Here is a 25,469-nt window from a genome sequence, read left to right on the forward strand (position 1 = left end):
AGGCACTGGAAGTAGGGGGGATGACCAAGAGCGGTTCAGCCCAATCCTGCCCTCAAGAAACTCAGAACTGTGGGGAGAGACACGATTCCCGCAAAAGCCCCCACATTCCCTGGGAAGGTCAGTTAAGTCCTGCTGGATTCGAGTCAGTCCGACTGCCCACAAGGCAGCAAGAAGGGCATTCCAGAAGGACACGGCCCGAGCAGGGCCAGGAGGCAGGCCGTGGAAGGCACAGAGCATGACGGGGTGAGGGGGAGCAGGGTCACCTCAGAGCCTCAAAGCCTGCCTAATCCTGTGCTCTGAGTTACAGAGAGGGCGGCCACGTTACCCAAGGTCACACAGCGAGTTGGCAGCAGAGGCAGGCCCCAAAAGCAGGACCTGGGCCACAGGTTGCTTCACTGGCAAGGGGAGACCCTCAGCCCTGCCTTGCATAGAGAGCCAGAGATCACCCCAGCGCCCGCAGCAGGGCCACCCAACAGTGTGAAGGGCCAGAGGACCCCAGGTCAGTAAGTCCCCATGCAAGGAGGCTCTGGCACACCTACCAGAGTCATCCTGTGGCTCAATGCGGTGATGTGCCCCTCCCCATCACCATGCTCCGTGACTCAGGCCACACCCCTCGAACGCCCCTTAGATGCTCCTTCGGCAGGAGATGAGGACAAACATGACCGGGCCCTGTGTGAGCCTGCCACACTACCAGCTCCCACTGCAATTTTCACCTGCACCTGGAAAGGTGCACGTGATTCTGCCCATTTCCCAGCTGAGATGAGCGAGGTCCAGGAGGGTCAGACTTCTGGAGCCAGGATCTGCACCAACTGCCACGTGCCGCCTCCAGAGCTGGTACTTTGTTCCACACTCCACGGTCTACAAGCCAGGCACTGCCCTGGCCCTTGCTGTGCACGCATTTCATCCTCACAGCGCCTATGAAGTGGGTGCTGCAGGCATCCCCATTTTACACACAAGGAAACGGGGGCACAGAGAGGCTTTCCCAGGCAACAAATGGCAGAGCAGGGGTATGAACCCAGGCCAGCTGGCCCCAGGGTCCATGCGGCAGCCACCACATTACTGCCCCTCGGGGATCCCCATCTGGCTGGCCCTTCCTCTCTCTGGTCTCCAGCACCCAACTCTGTCCATCCTCAGGCTGGGGGCTGGGGGGAGTAATGGGGTGGGGTCCGAAGAGGCCCAGGAAGGCCCGAGTGGGCAAAAGTCATCAGGGTGGGAGCCCAGGGGAAGAATGAGCCTCTCACAGGGAGCTCTCACCTCCGTGGCTTCACAAGGGCTGCTCAGGGACCATCTGCCCACTTTATAGGTGAGGAAACAGGGGTCCCAAGAGACCTGGTGACTTGTCCTCCCACGATACCCTCTGCCAGCAAGAAGGATCAGGAGGGGTTTGAAGGCCTTCTCCCTGATCCCCAGACTGTCTCGGACCCACATCTCAAGGTCCCCGCTCAGATCAACTGCCAAGCAGAGTCCTGTCCCCGGGGTCTCTGCACGTGTTACTGCCTCTGCCTAGAACACTCTTACAGCCACAGGGCGGCCCCTCCACTCCGTTCAGGTTCTGCACAAAAGTCCGCTCTGAACAAGGCCCCCCCACCAACCCTGCCTAGACTGACATTCCCCCCATGCGGCTCTCCAGCCACTCCTTGCTTGGTGATTCTGCAGGACACTGCTCCCCTGACGATGCGCACTACATGCTTTGTCTTCCCACTGCCTGCCGTCTCCCTCCAGTGTGGAAGCCCACCAGGGCAGGGCTCACCCGAGTGCTTCCTGCGTGATAAAGTTCACTTCGAGGGGTGGTTCTCCATCTGGAATGCACCTGTCATCACTCGGGCAGCCCAGGCCCAATTTCAATTAAATCTGAATTCCTGAGGTGGGCCGGGGTATGAGGCTTCTCTAAACTCCCCAGGTGATTCCAATGTGCAGCTGAGACGGACCACTGCTCTAGCAGTGCCGGGCATGGAGATGGCCAGTAGGTTCAGTAAATGAACAAATAAATGCATGACTCTTTACAGATGGACAAAGTGAGTTCCAGATGGGAGACAGAAAGCCAGAAGCCAGCACTCATGAACTTGAGGACCCCCCCTAGACTCAGCCTTCACCTCAGCCCTTCCATAATGCCATGCATCACATCCAGAGGCCCCATCGGCTCCTACCTGGGCTCCAGGAGCCTCTCTAGGAGGTCTTCCCAGAGGCCCCCAAAGGCCTCCACACTTACTTTTTTTTTTTTTTGAGACATAGTCTCGCTCTGTCGCCCAGGCTGGAGTGCAGTGGCGCTATCTCTGCTCACTGCAAGCTCCGCCTCCCGGGTTCATGCCATTCTCCTGCCTCAGCCTCCTGAGTAGCTGGGACTACAGGTGCCCGCCACCACACCCAGCTAATTTTTTGTATTTTTAGTAGAGATAGGGTTTCACCGTGTTCGCCAGGATGGTCTCGATCTCCTGACCTCGTGATCCGCCCGCCTTGGCTTCCCAAAGGACGCTTACCTTTTAACTCTGCAGGAATGAGCCTGTTTGCCCATCCAGTCACCGCACGCTAAAGCTGACATCCTGCCTGCCTCCATTCCAAACCCCCCATACCTCAGGGTTCCCCTCGGAGGAAGCAGGCTTGAGAGGACTGCAGGGTGGGTGGGGCGCTCCCTGGAGAAGAAAACCAAGGACTCGAGGCATCGGGGTCAGTGGCCAGCTGAGGCTACTAGGTGTCCAAAAAAAGACCCTGGGCTCACAGTCTTATCGACCTGCTGGGGATCCAGGAATCCAATGCTCCCCGAACTCCCCCATGACTGTGACAAGCTGCTAGGCTTGAGAGCAACTAGAGCAAAGCAACTTCTGCCCCACTGGCCCCAATCCACAGGGAAGGGCCTGCCCAAGAGCACGCAGAGGATTGGCTGCCAGTAGCCAGGGGGGCTCTGAGCTTCCCCTCAGGGCTCCTGGGGCTGCCCAATGCCAGGGTTCCCCTCCTTCCACGTCCCTTCCCCTCTCTATTCAGGCTCAGGCCTGGCTCTGGTCTGGAGGTTCCCCTTCCCAGGCTCTCACCACAGTGGGGGTTTGGGGGAAAGAGAGACTATCTCGGCAGGGGGCTTCTCTGCCCTCCCCTCAGGAGAACTGCCCCTGACAGTCACCCTCAGCAAGACCTACTTCGGACAACCCTTTCTCTCCATCCCCAGCACCTCACGAGCACTCCAGCATCTATTGAATCCTATTCTGTATCCCTAGCCTCCCCTGAGCACCTCCTGAGGGCTTTGGGCACATTATCGCTTCTGCCAGCTGGGTATCATCACACCCATTTCACAGGCGAGTAAACTGACGCTTGTAGAGGCCATGCAGTAAGTAAGCATCAGGCCAGGTCTCAAACCCACCCCTAGCTGGTGGTCAAGAAGCAGGAGAGCAGAGTGGTGAAAAAAGGTAGATTCAGGGCCAGATGGCCTGGGCTCAAATCCAGGCTCCACCACTTACTAGCTGTGTGACCTTGGGCAAGTTGCTTAGCTTCTCTGTGCCTTAGTTCTCAGTTCTGCAAAATAGGGATAACAACTGTATACCTGCCCCTGGGGTTGCTATGAGGGTTAGGACCAGCCTGGCACAGGGTAAGTGCTATGTCAATGTTCTAATTATTTCACCTCAGTCACCTCTTAGAGAGGGTCCCTCGTTCACCCCCCACCCCCAACATTTACAGAGCAAGCCCTGTTGGGACAAATCTCTAATGACAGCCTAAAATGGTACATGGCAATCCCCCTTGACTAGGAGCAAAGCTTTAGGTGAAAGGAATTCCCTGAGTCAGTGGGGACCTGGAGAAGGTGTTTTGAGGGGAAGAAACATATCCAGGTGACCCTGGATACCACCAGTAGTGGGCACTAGTGGGCACTGGCTTGACCCAATGGTAAGGTAGGTCCAGCCACACCCATCCCCACAGCCAGGAGCTCACAGAGAGCTCCCAAGACTTCAGCTCCCAAGACCAGACCAGCTGTTGCTGCAGACATGGGGGCTGCAGAGGTCTCCCTCCCATTCCCCATCCCTCCATGAGTCCATTTGGCGAGGGTTTCCTGAGGGCCACCGTCTGCCTGCATCAGCTGGGAGTTCTATGGGTGGGGCGTAGAGCCTAGCGGGGGCCAGCTCTGTCTCTGTCTCCTCTACTCAGTTCTGTGCTTGTAGCTTGACAGCAGCCCTAGACAAGACACAAGTGAATCGGCATGACTGTGTTCCCATAAACCTTTATTTATGGACACAGAAATTTGAGTTTCATATGATTTTCCAGTATCATGACATTATTTTTCATTGTATTTTGTTTTTCAACCCTTTAAAACATAAAGGCCTTTTTTAGCTCATGAACTGTACAAAACCGGGCCAGATTTGGCTCCTAGTCTATCGTTTGCTAACCCCTGGGCTAGAGGGGAACTCAATAGCAAAAAGGAAAACAAATGTGTACATGACTGCAACTGTGATGAGCGCCATCAAGGAAAAGAACAGGGAAAGAGACAGAATAGCCAGGGGCCAGGGAGCTTCTCCGAAGAGAGGCCATTTAAGCTCCAGGCTGAATGAGAAAGATCCAGCTTCAAAGAGTGGGAAGAGAAGACTCCAGACAGCAAGGCAAGCAGGTGCAAAGGCCCTGCAGTTGGACAATAGCATGGTGTCTTCAAGGAGCATAAAGAAAACAGTATGACTGGTGTGGGCAGTGCCCAGAGAGACAAAGGGACATCAGGGGCACCAGGTAGCACAGGGCCTCTCAGACAGGAAAGGAGTTCACATTTTAATCTAAGAGCAACGGGAAGCCAATAAAAGGTTTAAGCAGAGGGTTGGGTGGATTCCATCTGGGTTTTAGAAAGATCTCTCCGGCTGCTGAGTGAAGGTTTGGCTGTGGAGAGGCCATTTGGAGGCAGGCAGAGGAAAGACCAGGCTTCTGTAATGGGCTGGGTAAGAGACTATGGGGATGGAGGCCGTGAGGAGTTGTCATGTCCAGGACAAGTTCTGAAAGTGGAGCCTGCAGGGTAAGCTGACGAACAGAAAGACGGTGGTCAAAAATGCCTCCAGATTCCTTGGCCTGGTCAAGATGGGTGCAGTAGGGTGGGTGGGCTCTCTCTAGAGTTCCTCCTGGCTGTGTAGTGAAAACACATAAAGACACAAAGCCACGTCCTCGACAGAACATCTTGTGGGATCTAAGACAGTGTTCCCCCAGGGCCACACCCATAGCCCCGGCTCCAGAAGCAGCCAAGAGCCCAGGGGGCACATGCAGCCCAACATGGGACGAGGGGAGGGAACTCACACCGCCAGGCTAGGGGTGGCACATACAGGCCACCTCTGCTCCCCCTTCCCATGCCCCATTTCGTGATAGCAAGAAATTCTCATTACCCAAAGTTAAGTTGTCTGCTCGGTCTCAACACTGAGTGCTGCACTCGTGGCAGGAAGACGCAAGAGGCCCAGCAGATGGTGGGGAACTCTCCGGGATCAGCCTTAAAGGTCACCGTCTGTCGCTGCCTGCCCGCTCCATCCTCTTCCGCATCAGCGGAGTCCCTCATGCTGACTTAAGGCCCAGCTACAAGCTGTGCTGTGACATTTCCTGTGGGCTGACTGTGTGCCAGGCACCATGCTAGGCCTTCTTGGACCTTAACTCTTTTTTTTTTTCTTTTCTTTTTTTTTTTTTTTTTTTGAGACTGAGTTTCGCTCTTGTCGCCCAGGCTGGGATGCAATGGTACAGTCTCGCTGACTACAACCTCTGCCTCCCGGGTTCAAGTGATTCATCTGCCTCAGCCTCCCAAGTAGCTGGGATTACAGGTAACTGCCACCACGCCCAGCTAATTATTGTATTTTTAGTAGAGACGGGGTTTCACCATGTTGGCCAGGCTGGTCTCGAACTCCTGACCTCAAGTGATCTGCCCACCTCAGCCTCCCAAAGTGCTGGGATTACAGGCGTGAGCCACCACACCTAGCTGGACCTTAATTTTTAATCCCCGTGCTGTCCTATGAGGCTGGCACCATTATCATCCCTATTTTACAAATGAGGAAACTGAGGCAGAGAAGGGTTAAGCAGTTTGCCAGGGTGGTCAGACCTCAGGCTGCCTGGCTCCAGAGTCCAAATGCTTACCCCCATGCTGTGCAGCGCCCCCTTCTCCAAGCCTTAGCTTCTTCCACTGCAAAATGAATAAAAGACTCAAAGAAATTATTTCTGGATCCCCCTGAGATCTTGCAGGTACAGAATTTGGAAACTGCTTCCCTCTGGGGGTGTCTCCAGTCTGCTCTTCCTCCCCCGAACAATGACTTCTCAGGAAAAGGTTTTTTTTTTTTTTGAGATGGAGTCTCACTCTGTCACCCAGGCTGGAGTGCAGTGGTGCGATCTCGGCTCACTGCAACCTCTGCCTCCCGGGCTCAAGTGATTCTCCTGCCTCAGCCTTCCGAGTGGCTGGGATTACGGGCACATGCCACCATACCTGGCTAATTTTTGTATTTTTAGTAGAGACGGGGTTTCACCATGTTGTCCAGGCTGGTCTCGAACTCCTGACCTCAGGTGATCCACCCGCGTCGGCCTCCCAATGTGCTGGGATTACAGGTGTGAGCCACTGCGCCAGCCACAGAAAGGTCTTATGGGCTCATTCACAGTATGGTGTAAATAACTGACATGGTAAGTGGAGGTGAGGTAACTAGTGGATCAGGGATTCAAACCCAGGCCTGACTTTCTCCACAACCTGGGCTGGGCCCACAACAGTGCATTGTACAGGCTACAACCACTGGGCTTGGGTGCCCACCAAAAGGTATTCTTCACACCCATCAGCACCCCTGTCCTGAAAGAATGGGACAAATTGCAAATGAAGGAAGGGGTGGGAGCAGGGAAGTTAGGGATAGAAGCTGTCAGACCTATGAATTCCCAGAGTCAGGCCTTCTGGTCCCCAACAGAGACCTGTTCAAGTCCCACTTCTGACTCAGCTGTCTCTTGAGTAGGCAGTCTCCCAGGAGTCAGGCCTGGGAGAGGGCACTTGGCTTTGAGCCCTGCCCTGTCATTTTATCAGAGTTCAGCCTCCACATCTGTAGAGCAAGAGGTTGGCCCCTTCCAGCTCTAAGCCTTGTGAGTTTTGCTCATATCCTGACCCTGACTGCACTCCAACATCATTCTCCATGCAGGAAATCACCTGAGTGCCCCCACACCCAGGGCTCCCCTCTGAGCCAAGCACCGGAAGTCCACCTCTTGCAGGAAGGAAAGCTATCATCACAGCCTCTGGTGCCAAGTTCCCAGCAGGCCACATTAACCCATCATTAGGGGAGCAGGGCAGGGGCTGCAGTGGTGCCCTTTGAAATGGACACCTGGCGGTGGGCGCAGGTCCCCTCCCCCAAGGCATCCCTCCCTCACCCTCTCCTTCCCGAGGCTCCTGCTCCCGACCTCCCTCCCCAAAGTTCAATCTTTTTGCTTCTGTAAATGGCTTTTAAGTTTCTCACCCAGCCTCTCATTTCTATCAGTTTAATTATTGAGGAGGCCTCTTGTCACCAGCCTGGAACATTAAGGCTGTTAAAAGGGACCCAGGGAATGCAGGCCACAGCCGGCTGGTTTTCTCCCCGCTGTCCCTCCCTTTCCTTGCTGTCCTGCTTTCTTCTCCACTCCCCAGGTCTCTACCTACCGGTCCTGCCTTGCTCTCTGTGCAGCCTGAGGGGCTCCTGACCCCTGCCCCAACCACTCCATCCTGTGTTCTGAGGAGGCACAGACCAAACTGAGACCACACCATGCTCCTCTGTGGCCAGACAAACAGGGGACACCATGAACCCCCAGGATGGTAAGGCTCTTCACCCCAGGCCCCTCACCCCACCCTGGCCCTTCCCCATGCTGGGAGAGGTTAGCACAGCAGCTGCAGCCCACTCCCCTGTCTGGGGCACTGAGCGTCTCATCTCAAAATATCTATGTTCCCAAGAACACACTTTAAGACCTAACTCTGAGTGACCATTCCTTGAGCCTTCGCCATGTACCAAGTGACGGGGCACTCTCAGCTCCTTTGGGCCTCTCCACCTCCCTGTAAAGTAGGCACTCACTCCACTCTGGAAAACAGGGGAAGGGATCCTCACCAATGTCACAGGTTCAAGGGCTGGACCAGGCTGTTTTACCATCTTTCTAAAAGACCCAGAGTCACTAAAGGAGTTTAATTACAACTCAGATAAAGAGAATACAGCAGCCTCCCTTGTGGGGTGGCCTTCCTGGAGGCTGGGGATCTGTGCCCCACCCTGCCAGGCTGACAAGGAGGAGTCCAAGGCTTGTCCCCTCTGCTGGATGGCCCAGGCTGCCTCAGCTCCCAGGCCAGGGCCAGGAGGGCTGAAGTGATGACTCATCTGGCCTGAACCATCACTAGGCCCTGGCCTGGGACAGTCCAGCCAGCTCCTCCTCTCCTTTTGTCTCCAGTCCCCACCATAAAACTGGGTGCGGTGGGAGGACTGAACCAGGCTACCATTCCCAAACCATCCTGCCAAAGAACTGTGAAAGATGATCACAGTGACACAGCCCCCGAGGATTGTTCCAGCTGCCTACCGTGAGGGCAGAAATGTTTTCAAGTTTCCTGCTTCATCTTCAAACTACGTACATCCATGTTCAACCACTGATCATAAAAAAATAAAAAACAAAACCATGTACAAATTTTGCAGTCTTCATAATGCATCCATTTGCTTTAAAATTAAAATTGTGTTTTCATCCAACTAATCAAGTAAAACCAACACTCCAGGAAAAGCCCTATATTCGAGGCCCACAGAGCATACCAGAGACATGACTGCATACACAGGTGGGCGCACACGTGCTCTTCAGCCCCAGAGCAGCCAATGGCAAAAGTCCTGCCCCACCCAGACATGTGACAGCACAACTCTGGCCTCCTCCCTTTGCCACTCCCGCTCACCAGCTTCCTCACCCCCACCCCAACACTGGGACCATCCTTTCCCTTCATCTCCACTTCTACCTGGGCCCCCAGACATGCCCCCAAGTCCTGATGCATCATGGGAAGTGGGCTAATGGCTTCCAGAAAGAGTCCCGGTGAGAGTGGTCCAGGCTCAGCTCTCCCCACCGTGCCTGGTGCAAAACAGCCTCTCTCAGTCTACTTCCTAGCCCTGGAGACTTTGGGGAGACAAAGGTCAACTCCAGAGGCCGAGAATCTGACACCAGGGTGAGGGAGGGACCAAGCAGCTTCCTCTGTGTCCCTTCCTCTTCCCTCTCCCCATTCTCTCCTCCCCTCCCTACACACACAAACACGCACAAACACACACACATGCACACACACACACACAGAGCAAACAAGACAGGCTCCAAGAGAGAAACGGGCACATAATTATTGGTAAAATGCTTGTAATGTTTTTCTCTCTACCCGGTAGCTTTCAGTTGTTTTAGCAGCTTAGCGAAGCACTTGGCTCCAATTGAATTGCAAATCAGCAGCTCTTGCCCCAGGAAGAGAGGAAAGGAGGCGGCAAGGAGGGGGCTGGGAGGGATTCCAGAAGGAAAGGGAGAAAGGTGTGCATGGACGAAGGGCAGAAGGAAGGAAATCACAGAGGGAAGCTTGGTTCAGGGCCCAGGGCACCAGAAACAGAGACCGCCTACTCTCTCAGGCCTCAGTTTTCCCGTCCTCATCTGCATTCTCTGCAGGCTCAGCAGCCCCACACCCCATCCAAAAAATGAGGACCCATTCCCCAACCATAATCTCGGGTGGGGCAGGAGGGCCACAGGGAGCTTCCTCAACTACCCAGAAGAAAAACATCTTTCTTGGGAATTGCAATTATATGAAAACAGTGTCAAAACAAAAGTCTTGCTTTTTCTCCCTGGCAATCTCCAGCATTCATATTTCCATTCTTCTTATCTGTCTGTCTGTCTGTCTATCCACCTGCGTATCTTTTTATCTGTCTGTCTGCCTATCTCCTCTTCCCTCTGTCGTTCTCCAGAACATCCTTTTCCTCCTGGTACAGAATTCCCCAGAGAGGAGTGGAGTTGCTCACCGAGCCTCCAGCGGCAGGTGCTGTTTCAGCACCTCGGTCAGCACCACAAGGCTGGGTCCCGATGCCTTTCATCTGCTGTGCCTGTGCTGAGACCACAAGACAACATACTGAAACCAGGAAGAGCTGCCCCAAATTCTCAGACACTGCTCTGAGGAAAAAACTGTCCCTTAGAGTGAGGATAAAAGGAGGAAAAAGGGGCTGGTCGGCCAGGCCTGGCACCCTGAAGTGGGGCAGGCAGAGTCCGTTGGGGGAAGAGCACCTCAGGGGACCAACCAAGGCACTGACCTTGAAGAGGCGAAGGATGTTGGCCACCATGATGGAGACCGAGCTCCCTGAAGCACCGATGACACCCACCACACGTTCAGGCTTGGTGATGATGGGTGGGCCGCCACTGCCACAGCGGACCTCTGTGCCATCCTTCTCGATGAGCGCCTGCACAAAGGTCAGCGACTGCTCGAGGGCATGGGTGTCCCTGGAGCAGGTGTCCAGAATGCGGGCGCCCAGCGTGATGTTAGGCAGCAGGTCCGGGTCGTTGTTGATGCGATCCAGGGCGAAGAGCATGGCCTCCAGCCGGTGGATGCCCTTTTCCTTCTTAAGTTCTCCACAGGGCTTGCCCTCTGAGCCCCGGCCATGCACCGGGAACAGGCCTCCCAGTGTGATGTCCCCATCTATGCGGATGGAATTCATGTGAGGGTGGCCTTTGGGCTTTCCCAGGGAGGAAGGCATCCAGGGGCCGTAAAGGCTGAGGAACAGGCAAAGGGGCAGCCGGGCCCACCACCAGCCCAAGCCTCTCTTCCCAGGCATCTCGGAAATCCCTAGAGACCCATGAACGGCAGGCCCACTCCTAGCCCTGGCAGGCCCCTGGCCCCACGACCTGGGTGGGCATGGGCAGGGCAGCTTCAGCAGCAGGGGGACTGAGGGCAGCCAACCGCGTAGCCCATGCTGCTACCCTCTCCCACCTCCTTGTCACTCGGGCCAAGCACAGTTGCCCGCACAGTCCAGGCCCACAGACAGCAGGCAGTGGCCGGGGTTGCAGGAAGGCTCTGATCCTTGTCCCGTCCTGCAGGCCTGTTCTCGGTGGATGACTGTGGAAAGGGCAGAGTGCTCCTAGCTTGGCGTATCTTGGCATCAAGGAGAAAACAGCTCCAATCCTCTCCTCCTACCAACCTTAGAAGGGGAAGAGAGAGAGAGAATATCAAACAGAAGCCCAAAGAAGACATTAGCTAGTCTCATCTCTCATCAGGAGCCTGAGAGAAGGAGATGCTAGAGGTTATCGCCGAAGATTCCATAAATCTCCTGAACTTGGTTTCCTCTCCGCCATTGCTCAAATCTGGCTTAAATGGGAGAGTGTATGGCAGAAATTAGGTCATGTTTGAAGCTTCCTAAGGCCTGTACCCACTGCTATCAGTAGCCCGGGCATCAGAGAGCACAATCCCCAGGAACAGCCTCGAACTGGCTTGGAAGGAAGAGGGGCCTTCCTCAACACATCCACATGAAGGAGAGCAAGAAACAGGTCCTATGGGCCCAATCCCATTACAGAGATGAGGAAACTGAGGCCCAGAGCAGGAGAGCATTTTGCCTGAGTCACGCAGGGAGTGTGCAGTTTAATTACAAGCTCAGATAAAGCTTGGACAATGCCTACTGCAGCCCAGCTTTCCTGCTGTCAGCTCTGGAACCCGAGACACTTTGGCTCTTCCGAGACTCAGAGACCCAGGAACACAAATAAGGCCCCCTCAAGAAATCATCCTGGAATGCAGTGGTGTAGGCTGGGAGCTGCTCACTCTGAAGGCCAAGGGAAGGCCAGGGAGGAGCTGAGGCTGTGGGGGTTCTGGATTTTCATCCTGAATCAGGGAGCGCAAGGTGGACCCTGCACTCTCCTGCTTCCACCCCAGCTACACAGCTACCCCAGGCAGAGCAGGGGAAACCCAGCAGCCCCTGCATGAGGAGCAGGCCTCCATTCAGCTTGCACATCCTCCCTCCCTCCCTCCCTCTCCTGACTTTCTTCATCTCTCCATTTCTCCACTGCTCTTTCTCCCCACCCCCACTTCCTCCCTCTGAGAGCGGGGCTCGGGTTACGGCCTGAGCTACTGCACATTATTAAGATCATCATCATCATTATTGTTGTTGTGATTAAATATTTATCTGCAAGAGTAGAGAAGAGAACACCAGCCCTTCCTCATTCTCACTGCTAATTTGGGCTAATTTCCCCCCGGGGTTAATTCCCTCACCCCAGCCTCCCCACTCAAAGCCAGCAACCTCCCTCCCCACCACTTAGGAGGCCACAGGGAGAAGGGATGGAAGCTGAGTCAGGGCTTGGCTGGGGGCCAAACCCAAGGCCCCCTTCCCCAGGGGTTTGTCAAATGAAGACCAGCAAGCCACTTGTCCATTCTGTGCCTCAGTTTCCCCAAGCAGTTGGAAGAGGAGCTTGTGTTGGGATTGCGAGGCTTCCCCAGAGATGTGGTCCCTCCATCAAGACCAAGCTGTGGTCTCAGGGTCATCCCTCCCCCGTCATTCCCCCTACAGAATCCCTGACTGCTCCAGTTCTGGGCCAAGGGGAGGGAAGGAAGCTGCAGTGCTCCAGAGTCCAGCCTCAGCTCCTGAGCTTCTCCAGCCTTCTAGACCCTCATTTCACATTTCACCCCTTCCTCAAAATGCTCCCTTCATATTACCTCCTCAGAAACCAAGAATATGGCTACTAATTCTCCCTGGCCCCATGCTGTAGGTGAACCGGTAGCCCAGAGGTATCACATAATTCTCCCAAAGTCACACAGCAAATCAAGATGCATCCAGGACTAGAAGCCATGTCAGCCACACTGGGAAGCCCCAGCGAAGCTGACAGAAAGTTTCATAATACCACCCTCTCCCCTGGAGCCAGGAGCCAGGGACCTAGGACTAGGGGCCAAGGCCAGTGCTTTGAGGAAGGCTTAAGAGCCATTAAAATACAAGGCGGGGAGCTGCACCCGTATGGAGCTGTCATCATCACTCATTCCTTCCTGTGAATGAATTTATCAGATCTCTGTCCTAGATGGCTATGCATAGTGACAGGAGGTGGGGTATGAGTTGCTGATGCAAGTACCAGGTAATTCAGAAGAGAGAAACCATAAGAGCCATAGACGAATCTCATGGTCCTGCTGCAGTAGCTAGAGATAAGGCACATCCCTGCTAGTTCTCAGGAAAATCTGTAAAATGGGTGGGTTGGAGTGAAATCCAATCTGGGGGCCATACTGCCCCTGCTGACAAATTTTCAGTTGTTGCAATGATGGAGGAGAGTCAGCTACTAGCCCGTGTGCAGGCAGGGGGCAGAGATGCTAACTGGCCAGCTGTGGGTGGGAGAGCCTGCACAGTTAAACACCATCCTGTCCAAATGCCGATGGTGCCCCGTGGAGAAATCACAGCAAAAGACAACCACTGCCATGTGCCAAGCACTGTTCTAAGTGCTTCACCTACATTTTCTCATGTAATCCCCACATCCCTATGAGCTTCATGGTATTTTTATCCCTATCTCACAGATGAGGAAGCCAAGGCACCAAGTGCTTAAGCAACATCTAGCCAGGGGCACAGAGCTTGTGCAAGCTGCCCGTGCCCCTGGCTGCTCCTCTGTGCTGGCCCAGAGGATCTCTCAGGCCTTGCCAGTTGTAAGGTCCTGTGAGTTTATGATCGGTTTCCATGAATTTCAAACAGAGGGCTTTTTGGCATCATGACAGGCTGTGTGCTGGGGCTACAGCAGGGCAGATTCAGGCTGGGAGACCAATGCACAGCAGCTTTTGATAGTCAGGCCCTGCTTAGGCTTCCAGATCCTTCGTGAGGGCTCACACTGGCTTCTCCTTGAGGCCGGAGCACGTCTGGGCTGAGCAGTGCATGCGCACGCGCGCGCGCGCGCGCACACACACACACACACACACACACACACGGGGAAGGACAGACGCCATGGGGGAAGGAGGCCTCCAAGAGGAGAAAGGCAAACACCCGCAGATTAGAATCAAGAGCCTGGAGCCCCAAGCTGGTCAGATCCCCTGCGAGACTTCCCTCCCACAGGACTGGGTCCCAGCCCCTGCCCACAGGTCCCTATCCACCCCTCAGTCCCACCAGGCCTGCCTTTTCTGAGCTTCTCCAGAGAGCTGGGCAAGCCACTGCCTCTTTTAGCTTCCCCTCCCTCCTTTGATCATGTAACAGGAACAAGGGAAAAGTAAAAATACCCCATGAGTGAAAGGAGCCACTGAGAGCAGAGGCAGGGTGTGGTGGGGTGGGTTGGGGTGGGGGCCAGGTGGATGCTCCCTTCCCCCGCAGGGCCTGCTTCCTTCTGCAGAGGGAGGAGCTGGGGGCACATAGAAGGGGTTCTTCTTTAAAGTCCTTGCCCAGTTTTCAGAGACTCCCCCGCCAGTTCCAAAATAGCCAGGAGAGCTCAAGCCTGGGTCAGTTAGGGGCATCCTTCCCCAGGTGAAATCATCGGGATGACTGTGAGTCCAAGCCAGTGTGGGCCCCACCCCCAGACGGGCCTCCTCCCCCTTTCCTTTCCTTCTCCCTTCCCCACCACCCTCTCCCAGTCTCTCTCCTCTTCTCTGGCTCCACTAGGTTCCTTGGTTCCAGGGGAGGACAGAGCCAGGCATGGAGGAATGAGACCCCTGAGGGGCAGGGATGAGAGCGACTGGGTCACCTCCACATAGCAATAGCTCTCAGGCCAACAGTGTTTTCCAGAACATTCTTTCCAGTGAATGGGGATGTAGGAGCTGGTGGGGGACAGCTGCAGACTACCCCTTTCCCCAACCAACAGTCAGGGTAAGGGGGATGGGGGAGTCCCCACACATCCCAGCTGGGACCTCTCTGAAATCTAGGGCTTTTGTGCAGGAACTCCAGGAACCTGCCTTGTGGCCACTTCTAAGTCCCTTTTTTTTTCTTTTTTTTTTTGAGACAGGGTCTCATTCTGTTGCCTAGGCTGGAGTGCAGTGGTGCAATCACGACTCACTGCAGCCTCAACCTCTCAGGCTCAAGCGATCCTCCTACCTCAGCCTCCTGAACAGCTGGGACTACAGGAATGCGCCATCATGCCCACGTAATTTTTTTTTTTTTTTTTTTTTTTGCAGAGATGACATCTCACTATGTCGCTTGCCCAGGCTGGTCTCGAACTCCTGAGCTCAAGCGATCCTCCAGCCTCAGCCTCCCAAAGTACTGGGAATACAGGTGTCAGCCACTTTGCCCGGCCCTCTTCTTAGTATAATATTAACAAGCAGGACCTTCGTGCTTTTCCAACTTCAATCCTTCCCTCTGCATCCAGGGCCCAAGCCAGAAAGAACCACAAACCACAAAACAACAACCGGATCCGAAGAGAACTGCTGTGATTTACCAAACCCCCAATTATTTTTCATTGAGTTTCTTTTTATTCTTCCAAAACTAAGAAAATAGAACAAAACCCAAACACCAGAATAAAGGGTAAATCGAGAGAACAACCTTGTCCTTTGTTTCGCAGGGTCAGGGCCATTGCCAGAGCCTCTGGTTCCTGCTCTTGGCCCTCTGAGGGTCAGCTCCCGTAGGAAAAGGGCTTGGGGACTCAGGCCCGAGCCCCTTGGGGTTCAGCAAAAAGAGCCAAGCCAAGAGCTCCCTCCCACCTTCCTCTCAGCTCCCAACCTTCTCTGTGTTCCCACCAGCTCTTCCTTCATCTCCATTCACCTTTGTCTCTGCAGGGCCCACCCAGCCCAGGTGCTCAGGAGTGCTCTAGAATTGTGAATGGCTGTGTGGAGTCTGGTTTCAATTCCTGAGCTGTTTAGATGCCTCATCACCCACATCCCACATCTCCCAGAAGGGGGATGGCAGCGCCACTGCCCCAAAGGGGAAATGAGGGAGAACTGGAGGCCTCTCCCCTCCCCTCACCTCTGTGACCCCTCTGCTATCCATCCGGGCCCCCACTGGCTGGGCAGAGGTGTGGTTTGTAGGACAGGACAGGAATCGGGTTGTCAGAACTGTGCCACCCCTGCCAGCTGCACTGTATGACTCCCAGGCCATGGGGAAGGCGGATGACCAGTTAGCCCTTCAAATCCTCGCAGCACAGCCCTCCTCGTGCTGACCTCTGCAGCCCAGTCCTGCACAGAGCCTGGCATCCCCAGCAGGCTTAGTGGAAGTGAATGAATGACGTGATGTGAGCCAAATGATTCCAGGGCCTCTCGTTCAAGTAATCTATCTCTGTGTTTAAGGCCCCTTCCATAAGCAATTCTTTAACCCACAGGAATGATTCTAATGGTGGAATGTGAGGCATAGTTTCAGGCAGGGAAACTAAGGACTGATTCAGCTATAAGGAGGCATCTTGGAACCTTCAACCCACCCCAGGCCAGCTGGGGCTTTATTCTGCCTAAAGAGAAGCCCTGCTCCCAGGCAGTCAGCCAGAATGGCCACAGCCGCATGCTAAGAGCTAAGAGCAAGAAGCACAGTGGGGGTCTGGCCCCAACCGTCTTCCCTTTCCTTCCCCCCTGAGCTGCTCCAGCTCACCAGCCTCGACCAGGAAGCCTCCTGATGTCAGAAATCCCAGACCCCAATCCACAAGCTGTCCCCTCCCTGTTCTGCCAAAACAACAGGGCCCTGATTCAGAGGCAACTGGCTCTGTCATGGGCATGGGGTGGAATGTCCCAGAGGAGAGCAGGGAGGGAAAAGGAAGGTAATTCTTAGGGAAAGAGGAAGTAATTCTTTTGCCTAATGCCAGTGTAAACTTGGAGCAGAAAACTTTAAATCCATTGCCCCTGCCTTCCCCCAACCTATGATTCCCTCCAGCCTCCTCTCTGTGAAGCTCTCCCTTCAAGAAGCAGCTGAGATCCTTCCTCCTCCAGGAAGCCTGCCCTGATTATTACAATTCTTGTTATCTCCTTCCTCTGCAGTTAATGACACAGAACCTCTCTCATGTTAACAATGACCAGGCTGGGAGCACATTAAAGGCCTGCACGGACAGCACTGCCCTCATCTCTATGTTCCCCACGCCCAGTCCGAGGTTCAGAACACAGGAAAGGCTCAGTAACTGACCAGGCAAAGCCAGCGCCCTGCCCAGAGCAAAGCCCAGGACAGGGGATCTGCAGCAGTGCGCCCAGTCCAGAGTGGCACTCGGACCTCACACTGAATTCTCACAACTCTGTTGTGTGCTCAAGCATAGAAGACAGTCCCCTCTGTCACAACCATTCAGTCCCTCAGTGTGACATTCAAAGGTGCTCTGAGCACCCACTGTGCACCAGCCCCTGCTCTGGGTGGGCACTGGGGAAACACTGGGAGTGAAACAGACACAAACGCCTGCCCTCTGGAGCCCACGTCCCAAAGCGGGTGGGCACAGGACAAACAACAAATACCTGAACACATAGATGGCTGGGACTTCAGGGGATCAGGTGATATGAAAAAAAATAAGGCAGGTAAGGGGACAGGGAATGACCCAGAAGGGCTTTTTCAGAAAAGAATAATCAGGGAAGGCTTCTCTGGGGAAGTGGCATTTGATCCTAGAGTAAAAGCAGTAAAGGCATGAGCCATGTGAACATCTGGGAGAAGAGGATTCCAAAGAGAAAGAACAGCAAGTGCAAAGGCCCTGAGGTGGGCACAGGCTTGGCACTTGATGTTCTAGAATGAGCAAGGAGGCCAACGTGACCAGGGGGCAGTGGGGAGAGGGTTGATGCGATGAAGTCAGAGAGGGCCTGGAACACAAGATCAACAGGACCTTATCGACCACAGTGTGGACAGGGAAATGAGGGGCCACAGAAGGCTTTGAGCACAGCACAGGCAGGGACTCATCACCAGAGAAACCTGAGACTTAGAAGGACAGCCACATGCAAAGGCCACAGCAGCTCACAGCAGCAAGTCCCATCGACAAGGCAAGCACATCTCATCAGCCCTTGGGCCTCCCTGCTCAGCCTAGAAAATACCCCACCCTGACCTTCCTCCTCTCCCAGAGCCAGGGGACCGGCCACCAGGCTCATGCTTGCCTGGATCTCCTCCATCCAGCAGGCCCCAACCATGCAGACCCCCAGGCCTCTCCTCCCCATCCCTACATGCCGCCATCTCTAGTTTTCCAGCACAAGACCCAAGTGGGCAAGTGTCTTTGTTTGCAGCTGTTACTATTTTGGCCTTCGCCACTAATACCGCTTCTTCCTCTCTCCTCCCTCTTCCTGTCCCCTCAACAACCCAGCACTGCCCTGGAAAGCAGGGGCCACTGGCTTAGCCCAATCAACATCCAAACTGCACCGCATGAATATAACTGTGGTTGGTGGGGAGACTTCCATCCCTCGGCTGCACCGAGGTCAGGCACTGAAAAGAGGCAGTGAGTGATACCTGAGAAGCAATCACCCTCCACAAGCTTAGGAATCAGGTTGAGTCTCCAATCTTTATTTCTATATTTAAACCTAAAAATAACCCTGTAGCAATGACAGAGTTTTTACTAGAAGTCATGCCCCTAACCAGGAAATAGATCCAGGGGCTAGCTTGTGTCACCCTAAGGAACAGAGGGGTGGCTGGGAGAGCCAAGTGTGAAGGACTGGGTGGAACCCAGACCTCCTGGTTCCCATGCTGGTGGCCCAGCCTGGGGAGAGCAGCTGCCCAGGCTCTCCTGGGACTCACCATCATCACCACCAATGGGCGACCAGTGCCTTCTCGGGAGAACTGAGAGCCTTAGCTAGACACCACGGCCTGCCTGTCAGCATGGCTCGGCCCCAAATGGCATGGGCTGGCATTATGGGCTGGCATTTCCCAATTACCACAGATAATAACTACCTTAATTGAATGGGGTCCAGATAATGTCATTATGCACTGCGTTCCCCAATTTATTTAATATACGTGTGTACACATATATTGATGCCTCACTGCTGCCACGAGATTGCTAAATGGTGAGGTTAATAATAAAACATTTCGACAGGAGTCATCAGCTTTAATTTAAGGGGTGATTTTTACTATCCTTGTGGTGCTCGTTTTTCCAAGGAGCCAAGAGAAACATGGACAGACTGGAACAGTCTCTCGGGCCTGCAGTCGAGGGGCGGGGGTGGGCAGGGCCGCGGGGTGGGCTGGCTGCTAGCTAGCAGGCTTCATCTCTTCTAAGCAAGTTCCATTGACATGCCTCCCTTCCAGGAGCAGGCTCAGGCAAGGCAAGCCAGGTGGAGGGGAGAAGTGGGAAACCAAGGCGGAAGCCCCCAGGGCAGGCAGGGAGAAGGAATTAGTTGTGAAGGAGGAACTACCAGCCTCAGGTTCATCTGGGAGGCAGCAGGGAGAGGGAGGCCAGAGACAGTACACAGAGAGAGGAGAGACATAGACAGCTCGCAGGACCAAGAAAAAGCAGCCTGCACTCTACAGGGACCAAAGGCAGCAAAACCCTCTAACTTAATTTTTTATAGTCCCCTGCTAACTACAGCAGAGGTGACACTTAAGAAAATGAGCCCTCTCCGTTCTTTCCAGGAGCCATCAGTCTGAGTGGGAGTGACAGAGAGCTGGTGTCCACTGCTCCAGGCCCATGCCCACCAGTGCAAGCCCCTTAGGCCCGCCAAGACAGCCAGCAGCTCTTCTGCAGCCCCAGTGAGTGGGGCCAGAGCTCCAATGCCAGCTCCCCACATGCCTTCTTCAGGAGGCAAAGGCGGCCGCCACTCTGCAGAAATGAGATAACCTGCCAGCCAACAGCCGGCAGGCCCAGCTGTCCAGGCTGCCAGTGCGGCCTGCCCACTGAAAAGTTGGGTTCTAGACCGAGCAGAGGACGACAGTGGGGTGGGCAGATATCTTGGGGTGGGTGGTAATTAGAGGCTGCCGGCTCCACACTTGTCTAGGAGAGAGGACACGTCTATCGGCTGTAATTATTCAGCTCAGGAGCCTGTGGGTTCTGCTCCCATCTTTTGCTGCCAGCTGTCCCCCGCAGCAGGGCGGGGATGGGTGTGGCCACACATCCTGGCGCTGGACTGTGGACCCCTCAGGAAGTGAGTGGGAGCTGCAGAGCCCTTCTAGGCCTGAACCCGGCCCCCTGACCCTTCTGGCTAGCACACTGCTCAGTTCCAGTTTCACTCACTCGATCGCTCGCTTGCTCGCTCTCTCACCTACCTCGGGCTGCCTGCCTGCCGCTGTGCAAGGCGCTCCCTCTCAGAGACGTCACGCCTCCAACGGAATGAAGCCGCCCAGACGCAGGTTGGGGGAGGAGGGAGGAGGGGGGGAGGAGGAGCGGCCTACGCAAGGCCACTGAGGCCCAGAAAGCAGCTCAACTCCTGACATGCTCCCGCCTCCCCTCCGCCTGCTCAGGACCTGTGCTTGGTGACGAGCTACATGCTGCCCCCCCCCCACCAATATATCTCGCTCCTGAAAATGCCTGAGAATCCTTGAGTAGGGTAGAGCACTCCTTTGGGTTAAGCCTTGCCATCTTCCTCTCCCGTCTCTCTTAAATGCAGATGCCCCTGGAAAGGGTAGTCCCTGAAGTGGCTAAGGTGCGGGGTGCGGGGGGGATAACTTTTGAGGTATTTTTGTCCCTGACAGGTGTGAAGGTATTGGCAGGTAGGCAAAAGCTTATGTGTAAAAGGACAGAAGTTGGAGGAACATAAAGACAGTGGCCACCCAATTCACAAGCGGACATCACGCCCAGCCCAGTGCTGAGCAGAGGCTTGGAGGCACCATCCTCAAAGCCCCCCGCCCACCCCACCCCAAGGACAGGATCTGACTAAGGGCTGGTGAAGCCCTCCAGGAAGTGAGAGAGGGGACAAGGCTCCAACCTCCACGCTCCACCGCAGCCAGGCCCATTTCGAGAGCCGGTTCACCAGTCCCCAGGGCCTGCCAAGAAGAGGTGATGAGGCCCCTGCGCTATGGGTGATCACACCCCAGAGTACCCAGAGGCCTCTGCGGAAGTTCTGCCACCTCCGAAAAGGCTCCTGCTAGTCCTCCCTTCTTCATGAAAGCTTCCCCCTACCTTAGGCCGGAAGGCCCTGAGGCCCTTCTGGGCTCTGAGTTGCTGAGCATGCAGAACCAGAGCCTGAGGCTCAGCATCCCATTGGGATCCGGGGGAAAGTGGGGCTAGCCCAGGACGCATCCCGGGAGTGTGGGAAGATGGGTATGAGAGCATTCTTCACGTCCACCATTGGCTGGCCCGGGGGCGGGAGGCTGAGCGCTGCAGAATGGCAGGGTGTGGGATGGGGTGCTCCGTATGGAGACCCTGGGAGCACTGGTCTCCCCGCCTGCCCTAGGCCCCCACTCACCCCAGAACGGACAAGGCGAGGGACTATGATGGGAACATACATGCCGCTCCCTCCCTGTCACTTCGGGCTTTCTGCCAGATTGACACAGGGGCAGCCACCGCTCTGAGAGACACGTGGCTTCGGGCACCCAGCTAGGCAAGCCCAGCTCAGTCGGTGTCCGGAAAGGCCGCGTTCTCCCGCGCCAGGGGCCGGCAATGGTGCGGAGAGGAGAGAAAGAAGCAAGGCGCCTCCTCCGACAGGGACTGAAAGTCTGAGGGCGGGATGTCACTCAGGGCCTAGGGGCAGGGGGCGCTCGTACATTCGGGCCTCAGGACTCCCTGCCGCCGCCGATGCTGCTGCCCCATCTCAGCACAAACAGCCTCAGACCGCCCTGGTGCGGGGGCGCCTCTCGCAGTCGAGGCCTCCACCTCTCGGCCCCGCCCCCGCGCGGGGAGGAGACGCCTCCCACCTGCGAGCGCCGGGGAAGACCGACCCCGGAGCGGGGACCCCCCAGCACACATGCGCGTACACACATGCACACACAGAGACCACTGCCGGTCCGCTCGCCCGGCGGCCGCGTAGACGCGCAGGTTCATCACGGTCCCAGGGAGGGACGGTCCCGAGTGTCCGGAGAGAGCCTGACCCTGAAGTCCTGGGGCTGCAGGGAGACCCCAGACCCTAGAGACCCCCACAACCTGCCGAGGCCACGGGCAAGCGGTTGCCGGGCTCCGGCCGGTGGCGAAGGCGGCGCTGGGGCGGGCACGGGAGCTGGACGCGGTGCCTGGGAAAGGAGCCGAGGCGCGCGAGGCTGGGTGCCCTCCCGCCGGGAGACTGCCGGGAAGAGGTGCAAATAATGCCCCGCGCCCCCGCCTGTCCCGCCTCTCCGCAGACGGGGATGCGCTAATGCCGCCGCCCCCACCTGAAAGCTGGCACGACCCTCCATCCGGTGGAAGCCCCTGTATACAGAGACAGTACTTTCCACCGGGCCCGCAAAAAAGCCTCTGCCCCATTGCCTCCCTCAGGGGCACCCGGAAAGCCTGCCTTAGCCCCGAGGGGAGACCCTCTAGTTCAGGTCCCGCGCCCTCCGGCCCCTAGGGCTCCGGGGGCGCCGGCTCTCCTCGGAGCACTCCAAGCGCGGGAGCTCGCCGGAGGCCACCTCCCCGAGCCCCGATGTCCCCGCCGCAGCCCTCGCCCCAGGAGGCCGGAGGGCACGGTCCCCTCTGTCCGTCCCCCTCGGGCCACAACTCACCGCGCGCCAGCAAGGTTTAAGCCGCGGCGAGGGGTCGGCTGCGTGCCCGCCTGCCCCGGGGGCGCAGGCAGGCGACGGCCGGAGGCACGGTTCTCGCGGTGCCCGGAGCCCGGGCCGCGGCGGGCGGCGCTGACGCTGCGGACCCAGCGCGCCGCGGAGCCGCCCGGAGTCCGGGACGCAGCAGGGATGAGCTGGCGGCCGCCCGGCCGGAGCCGCCGCCAAGCGCGCGGCGTTCGGCTGCTGCTCCGGCAAGCGAGCAAGCGAGAGGGAGATCGGCGGCAACCCCTGCTCCTGCTGCGGCGGAGCCCGGCGTCCGAGCCGGAAGGAGCGGGAGAGGCGGCAAGGGGAGCTGGGTCTGGCCGAGAGCTCCGGGCTGGGAAGGGAGCGGAGCGGGAGCGACCAGCGAGCGCAGCCGGCCGAGGTACGGGCGCCTGGCGGCGCCGCAACAGCGGCAACAGCAGCAGGAAAAAAAATGAGAGCGAGCTAGAGAGCGCGCTGGAGAGCGAGCTAGAGAGGGAGCGAGAGACGAGAGAGCGAGGAAGGCGCTGAGAGGGGAGGCTGCGGGAGAGGGCGGGAGCGCCGGGAAGCGCAAGGGGGCGAGGGGGCCGCAGCCGCTTGCCCCGGCGCCCACAACCGCTGCTGCACCCGAGGAGGCACGAGACCAATCCGGCAAGTTTGCGCTGAAAGTGCGGGCCAAGCTCACGGCGCTTCTGCCGGCCTTTTAAAGAGAGAACACCTGGAGCCCACCCCCTACCCCACACCTCCACCTCCGGAAGGCCAGGGCTCTCGCGGCGCTCCGCCACCCCTCCACACCCGCCCTGCTGGCAGCTCCCCCTTCCACCACACCCCACCGGCGCCCTCTTCCGGAAGCTCCCCCCTTCCTCCTCCCCGTGCGCGTGCCAGCTCACCTACCCCGAGGACATGGCGGGGACCCCTTCTCACCCCAGAGGGGGAGGGTCAGGAACATAGCCTCCCTAACACACACCCAGAAAAGTACAGCAAAGCACAGGGACGCAGAGGGGCGCGCTACTCCCACCCTGGTGCGCCACTGGAACCTCACACATCCGCGCACACGTGGCGTATGCCCCCATGTGGCATGTTCATTTGCACACCCCACTGCTCCTGGTTCAAGTATATAACAAGGGGAGAAACTGAGGCCCAGTGAGGTGACTCCACTTGCCCCAGATCTCACAGCCTGTCCAGGGGACACTTTCCACAGAGCCCCCTTACCACCTCAAAACCCCACCAGGCTAGGGAAACACCCCACCCGCTGGTCTCCCTCCAGCACTGGATGGCAAAAGTGTAACAGGTGGCCTCCTGGTCGGCAGGCTGCAGTGAGACTCGGGAAGAATCCCTTAGCCAACCATAAAGCCAGCTCGCCCCCTTCCCAGAGGGGGCTTGAAAACTCTCAGGAGAGTGTTGTTAGAGGAAGGCAGCGCGGAAGTGAGGGAGCCACACAGCCCTCTTAGGATTGCAAGAGCATCTCACCCCAGACTGCAGAAGCGGCTTCAATTAGAGCCCTGATGTGTGACTGTCCTTGTCCTGGGGAGGGAGCACAACACTGTGCCAGAGAGCTGGGGGAAGAAGGTGGCAGGCGGCAGAGCTGGAGAGGTTGGCCAGAGGCCTCCCTCCCCATCAGTACCTCGACCCCCGGCTGACCTGCCAAGTGCTACCTTGTGCTTGACGATGCCCAGGCCTGGCAGGACTCGGCCAACTCTAATTTCTACAGGGGAAATTAGGTGAGGGGAATGTCTGGGAGGGTCTGGGAATAACAGGGACAGACCCCCATCCCTTGCAACTGGACTGCCCTTTCTCCCTCCTTGCCCTTTTCCATGCTCCTGCCCTTTCCTGAAGACCTGCTTAGGCTCCACCTCCTCCAGATCTCCAGACTATGCTAGGCCAAAACCACATCTCGTTCAGCATCATTTGGCCATGGAGCCTGGCACCATGCCTGAACGGTAGCGTAAGCTCAAGGAATGTTTGGTGAGTGAATAAATGTTGGCAAAGCTTGCACTCTCTTTGCTGTCACATGTAATGACCCAAATACATGTCTCATTTACCCAATCGGTCTGAAGTCTCTGAGGGAAGCACCCAGATTGTTCATTCATTCATGCTTTTATTTTTTTTAATGCAAACAACACTGACTGAGGTCCTGCTCCATTCCCAGCTCTAGGTGTACACACACGACTGAACGCAGTTCTGCCCTTGAGGAGTGCACCCCGTGGCCATTCGGACCTCAGCACCACACATTTTGTAGAGATATAAGCAAAGGCCTTGAAAGTTCCTGCTGCCCAGCAGCTCTGCCCAGCCAAGTGTGCACTGCTCTGGGCTTGCAGGGAACTCAGGTTATTCCTGGAGAGGCAGTGTTCTTGGGAACAGCCTGCCTGGGTTCAAACCCGCCTGTGTCACATGTGCATGTCTGGGTCACATTGCTCAAGGTCCTCAGTTTCCTATCTGTAGAACAAGGATTACGACACTAATCTCAAAGCAGAACTGCAGGTATGGGGTGTGCATCGTTCACTGCCAAGAGGCCACCCAGTTGAGGGGGCTCAGGACAGCTCAAATTCACCCTGCCTTGGTCTTGACAAGTGACACATCCTGACTTGTGGCTGTGTCTGCCCAAAAGATGGGTTTCCTTTTTCTGATCCTCTCAGAGGTACCATATGGGCTAGTGCCTGGGGCCCTACTTACAAGGTGTTCATAAAAACAGAATGAAATAATGTATGCCCAGCACCTAGTACTGTATTTAGGCGGCCGTAAGTGGGAGCCGCTGAAATTTTTAACACAGAACAGAATCCTCAATATACTTTTGTTGAATGAATGAATGAATGAATGAACTAATTAAAGTGAAGATAACATGGGCCATGGTTTATTGAGAGATAAAACAAACCCAGCCACTCTCCCCACCCCCTGCCCCTCAGTGTTGCTTTCACTCTGGCCATAATTATCCCACCCCCCGCCCCCCACCAGCTGTGTCGCAGAAGGCTGGGCAGGCTATATTTTTCAGGGGTTAAAAAAAGAAACACTGTTGGCTGGCAGATGGCTGAGTTTGTGGACTCGTCCAGTTTGCAGGTTCCCAGCCTGAGGCCTAGCTCTTCCGGGCAACATCCTGACCACCCCAGGCCTCCAGACCATCACAGTGGC

General features: G+C 56.2%; 1 protein-coding gene across 4 annotated transcripts in view; it reads right to left on the reverse strand.

Annotated features, from left to right (window-relative positions):
* GRM4 (glutamate metabotropic receptor 4) overlaps nt 1-22,461 on the reverse strand; it is a 125,433-nt gene extending 102,972 nt beyond the window's left edge. For 2 of the 4 annotated variants that reach the window (XM_034961876.2, XM_034961874.2), the window contains exons 1-2: nt 22,326-22,461; nt 10,212-11,093 (exon numbers count right to left, since the gene is read on the reverse strand). In XM_034961876.2, coding sequence (XP_034817767.1) covers nt 10,212-10,730 — 519 coding nt within the window. In that variant the 5' untranslated portion in view covers nt 10,731-11,093; nt 22,326-22,461. Of the gene's footprint in view, nt 1-10,211; nt 11,094-19,958; nt 20,142-22,325 lie in introns of those variants that run through there. The other 2 variants (XM_055113481.2, XM_055113482.2) reach the window with 2 other exon arrangements.
* Between the last annotated feature and the right edge of the window lie 3,008 nt (nt 22,462-25,469).

Source organism: Pan paniscus, chromosome 5, assembly GCF_029289425.2.
Source record: "Pan paniscus chromosome 5, NHGRI_mPanPan1-v2.0_pri, whole genome shotgun sequence".
Lineage (NCBI taxonomy): Eukaryota > Metazoa > Chordata > Mammalia > Primates > Hominidae > Pan > Pan paniscus.